This window comes from Mastomys coucha, unplaced genomic scaffold (assembly GCF_008632895.1).
Source record: "Mastomys coucha isolate ucsf_1 unplaced genomic scaffold, UCSF_Mcou_1 pScaffold4, whole genome shotgun sequence".
Lineage (NCBI taxonomy): Eukaryota > Metazoa > Chordata > Mammalia > Rodentia > Muridae > Mastomys > Mastomys coucha.
Window position 1 is genome coordinate 11,103,975 of NW_022196910.1, and position 5,268 is coordinate 11,109,242.

The window sequence follows — 5,268 nt, forward strand, 5'->3', positions numbered from 1 at the left end:
TATAAGCTATCAAGATGGTCCCAGAAAAAGTGCCCCCTCCCCCTCCTCAAGACTACACGGTTGTTTTTCTTATTTTCAAGACTGGTGGTTTTTCTTATTGTTCTAAAAAAAAAAAAAAGTCTCCCCAAATCATTCTCAAACAAAGTAACAGGAAGGTTCCCAGTGGCGTGGATCACTTGCTCAGCCCAGCAGGAAGGTACCATGAGTACTCTATCCTTAGGCAGGTTTCACCGAAGCCCCCACTTCAAACAACAGCCAGCCTTACAGATCAAAATGGAGGAGTCTGGGAGAGTCTTGAGGGGGAAATAGATGAATCGACACAAAAGGCCCAAGAAACTTCCCATTTTTATTTTGTTTTGGACAGGGTCCAATATATAGCCCAGGCTATTCTCAAATTCACAGTCCTCCTGCCTCATCCTCCTGATAGCTGGGATTATAAGCATCTACCACCACCCCTTGGTTGGCCCCAGCTCTCAGGAAAAAGGAATAGTTTGGTCGTGAATCATCCTACAGTGTGTTTCTGCCTAGCCTGACACAGCTTATAAATTATAACTATTAACAATTACATGTTTTAAGGTGGATCCAACATACTAGGGATCCAGTCCTGTCCTCTAAAGCATTGAAGGTCAAATCCTAAAATAAGATGGTCACTTTACCCTTTAGAAACTCAGGCTAATACACCCAGAGGGTGCTGGGCAGTGGTGGCGCACACCTTTAAACCCAGCATTTGGGAGGCAGAGGCAGGTGGATTTCTGAGTTCGAGGCCAGCCTGGTCTACAGAGTGAGTGCTGGGACAGCCAGAACTACACAGAGAAACCCTGTCTCGAAAAACCAAAATAATAATAATAATAATAATAATAATAATAATAATACACCTAGAGGGTACTCCTGGCTTTACACACCATGTGAGAAATAGTACAAGACTTTCTCCAAACAACACTGCTAACTTAACATTTGTACCTTACTCGTCCACATCTCCTGGGAAATGGTAGGAAACAAGATAAACAACATTGCTGGGGCATTTGGCTAGCAAATAACAAGGCAAGGGACTGCAGGACGGGAGAAAGCTCCCCTGGGCCTCAGAGTCAGGCAGACCAAGGATGCAGCTCAGCCAGGCCTGGCAACACTGACTGGCTCGAGGCATATAATCTCTTTCACTTCATTTTTAAAATATTTATTTATATTTTATATAAGTGCTTTGCTGGTACTATATAAAGGCACCATGTGTGTCCAGTGTCAATGAAATCCATAAGGGGACATCCAATTTCCTAGAACTGGAGTTACTGATGGTTGTGATCTACCCTAAGGGTGCTGGGGACCAAACCCAGGCCCTCTGATACAGCGGTAAGCACACTTAACTACCAAACCATCTATCTCTCCTGCCCCCACCCCTGCTTCTTAAAATAAAAAGGGAGTTGGTTTGTTTTTAGACAGAGTCTCATCACAACTGGCTATGTAGACCTCTCTAGGCTTGCATTTAGCAAGACCCTCCTGTCTCTCCCACGTGCTGGGACTAAAGGTGTGCACTACCATCCCCAGCTCAAGAGCAAGGTCCCACCAGGATACACTCTGTTTTAAATTTTAAGTGGAATACATGTGTAACACCCAGCCCACAAATATTTGAGAATCAAATAAGACAGAATTGAAAGATTAACAAACAGCATCCTAGTAGGGAAAAGATAGTTGCTGCATATTGGGGCAGGCAGTAAGGGGCTGCCTGAAGAGTGCTCACCAACATTAGCTCTCCTCCTCCACGCCAACCCTCTCAGCCCAAGCTACCTCTAAAGAAAGGGTAATTCATGAGATTAGAAGTGGCATGTGGATGGGGTATAGACCAGTAGGAGGGCACTTACCTAGCATGCATTAAGCAGAGATTCAATTCCCAGCACCACAGACGGGGTGGGTGAGTGAAGTCAGGAGCTTTAAAAATCAGTTTACCCTCCCTCAGATGTCATCTAGTGATTTCTATAATTCATAACTGTTTTGGTGAGGTAGAAGGAATGACCATAGTTAAATACTCAATACGCTGGAAAGCTTTCAAAGACAAATCGTTTGGACATGTAGCAAGTTTAATCCAACCCGATCGTCCATAGCTCTCTCCATTCACCTCAAATGCCAAAAGGCACCGTGCATATTTGCTTCTCATTTATCAAGTCAGTGTCAAACACCAAAAGGCACTTATGCATATTTGCTTTTTTATTTTTTTCCAACCAAATGTTAGACCGGATGAGACCTGTACAGGGGGATATAGAGAGAAAAGGGCAGGCAAGCGAAGCAGTGGGCAGAAACTAGGAGAGAAGATGGCCCTTCAGGTCTCCTCCAAAAAGATCATTAACATCGCGACACTTTATTACCTGCTAAAGTTTCCAATCGACCTCTTGCCGACAAAGCAAGTATGTGTCAAGAATTGTCCTTTTTAGCACGGTGATGTTCAGGTCCAGCAGACGCCCCACAAACGTCTGATAGAGTGTCAGCTCAGCCACCTTCACCCTCAGTGAAGTGTTGATTAGATTTCCAGGGCATTTCCCAATAGGAAGGAATGAGTGAGGAATGTTCCTCTCACATGAAGTACTGTCGCGCTCGCGCGCGTGTGTGGTTTTCTTCTCTGGCTAAGGTTTCTTACAGCCCTTTGTTTTTTTAAAATCGCCGCATAGATTTGAGATGGTCCTTTTGTGCTTCAGAAGTACGAGAAATGAGTTTCCTTAAGCATTTGTAAGCTGCAAGCTCAGAACCAATGAAGGTGGAGGGGGGGGACCCCAAACCCTCTAAACATTATATTACCTTTCTTTCTCAGATCCAGAAGCACTTAGTTGTTTTCTGGCTTTTGTTTTAAAGATTTAGGCCCCGAGAAGCAACCATGAAAGCCTGGGGGCGAGAGGGCTGCTAGCCACGCTCCTCAGGCTCGCTACAGGGCGAGGCCCCGGAGGACGCTTTGGATTCGCCATCGCTGTTGCAGTCTGGCAGGTGGCGCTCCAGCAGCTCCTGCAGTTGCTTGATGTAGCTGATGGCGGCGCGCAGCGTCTCCACCTTGCTGAGCCGCCGGCCAGCCAGCTCGCGCGGCAGGTGCTGGCGGAGGCGCGCGTAGCCCTCGTTCACACAGCGCACGCGCTGCCGCTCGCGCTCGTTGCGTTGGCGCAGAAAGGCGGGCTCGGCGACGCCCCCCAGCGGCAGGGACGGGCATGGCACTCTCCGAGCGCAGTCCACGGCTTCCTGGCGCACAGAGACTTTGCAGGGCTCCCTCCGAGGCAGCGCGCCCAGGGACGCCGTACGTAGCGGAGACGGCAGGGCAAGCAGCCCGGCCGATTTGCGTTTTTCCATTTTCTGCGGAAAAGCACGCGGATGACACTCTCACCTTGAAGACCAGACTGGAAGCTGTCGTAGCCGAGATGCTGGTCCATCCAGACTTCCCGGTTTGTCTTTGGAGAAGTTTCTAGGTCCAGAAGCTAGGTACCTGAGCACACTTGGAGGGAACGTTGCATGATTTCCGAAGCTGGTGTGTCTCCTCGGGTCTTGATAAAGCTTCAGAGAAGAAGGAGCAAAGATCGAGGAAGCGCCTCATCCACGCTTGTATCCATGTGCCCCCTCTGATCTTAGTTCAAGAGTTAACAGAGGGTCCCCAGCCTGAATAGACGATCGAACTTTAAGCAGATTGATCTTTCAAAGCTGCCCAATTTCTGTAATTCACTCCTGGGTCAGCAAGTGTGGCTGTCGGGGAGCCCGAACTTGTTCAGGAATTGAGCAGAGACCCTCCCAAGGCACTGGCCGATCGGCTGGCCAGCAGAGCGAAAGTTTACTCCGGCGTTCTCCTTGAAAATCCAGACTTGACTGCCCTTGTGGTTTCCGGCGTTCAGGGCTGAAGGAAAGAGCGTTCAGAGTGTTTGCAAACATACCCCTGCTCTTTCATTTCTGGGGAGGTGGAGAAGAAGCGCTCATCAAAGGGAAGACTGCTCTCTTGTGGTTAGACGATGTGTCAAGTCCTCCTTGGACCTCCGGGGAAGCCTGAGGTTTTCTTTTGCAAAATAAAATCTTTTAAAAACCAAATAAGACACTTTTCAAAGGAAACAGGAACAAAATATATGTACTTTAGCATCAAATTTAAGGATCCGAACATTGTGTTCTAACATATGTTTAACGCGGGGGCCCTTTATGCTTTTGCTGCTCTGTAAAAACACATCAAAAGCCCGAACACTTTTAGCCAGTTATTTCTCGGAGTGCTTACTGTAAATACACCTTTAGTCCTGCCTCCCAACCTCTTCTAATCCCACTCAGGATATAACGATATCTTCCCGTAGAACAAAGTATTTTCCCATTGTATTCATCGTTAAGTTTATTTTCTCCCTTGAGGACTGGAAAACAGTTGAAAAGAGGAGAGCCCCAATCCCAAGGAGAAAGGATTTGGCTTTGAAGGCTTGTCTTTTTAACACTCACCAACCCCCTCCACACACACACACAAATGAATAATTAATCCATCTGTGCTGGTAAAGGGCTTTGAAGATGAAAGTGTCATTAAAAATCCAACTATACTGGTTAATGTCAAAGAGTTTTATCACATGGAAAAATCAGATTTCCTGCGCTGCAAACCAACACATTAAAGGCATCTTATACTTGAAAAGTCTAACTTAAAAACGAGATGCAAAACCCCCTAAATTTACTACCAGACTTGCTTCTTTTCTAGAAGCTGTGGTGTTGCCCTAACATGTTTTGTTTTTTGGTTTTTAGGGTTTTTTTTTGTTGTTTTTTCTTTGTTTGTTTTTAAGGAGCCTTCTGTTTCTGTTTACTAAAGTTTAGAGTCTAACTGTTCAGCCTGAAGCAACTGGAAAAACATTTGCATTAAGGCAAGTGATATAGAAATGATTATTCCTTTTCGGCATAAGTTGTCTCATTTTAGATGTAGCTCCCTATGGGCTTATACTGCCAAACAACTCAATGTGGCATCATGAATTCTTACGTCATCACTTTTGCATAAATTGAGAAAGCCTTCCTATTCAACAGGGTAGGCTCCCAGACCATGAGTTCCTGCATAGGGCCAGGTCAAAGATTTTGAACTTCCTGCTAAGAGTGACAAGAGAAAATGAGATAATTGAAAACAGGAACATGACATAGATCTGTTTTTATTTCTCAGGCTGACAACAAATAAAAAAAGTCTGCAAGCCAGGTGTGGTGGTGCACACCCTTTTATCCCAGCCCTGGGGAGACAGAGGCAGGCCAGCCTGGTTTACATAACAAGTTCTAAGCCAGTTAGGGCTGTTTTTTTTTTTTTTTTTTAAA

General features: G+C 45.9%; 1 protein-coding gene across 1 annotated transcript; it reads right to left on the minus strand.

Moving 5' to 3' along the window:
- Window positions 1-2,176: 2,176 nt before the first annotated feature.
- Ascl4 (achaete-scute family bHLH transcription factor 4) lies at window positions 2,177-4,386 on the minus strand. Its single transcript, XM_031349573.1, has one exon. The coding sequence runs from the start codon at window positions 3,316-3,318 to the stop codon at window positions 2,884-2,886; it is 435 nt and encodes a 144-aa protein (XP_031205433.1). The 5' UTR covers window positions 3,319-4,386; the 3' UTR covers window positions 2,177-2,883.
- Window positions 4,387-5,268: the final 882 nt, after the last annotated feature.

Bases quoted from the DNA above. Each gene is read 5' to 3' on its own strand.
- Ascl4 (XM_031349573.1), bottom strand. From the start codon at position 3,318: ATGGAAAAACGCAAATCGGCCGGGCTGCTTGCCCTGCCGTCTCCGCTA.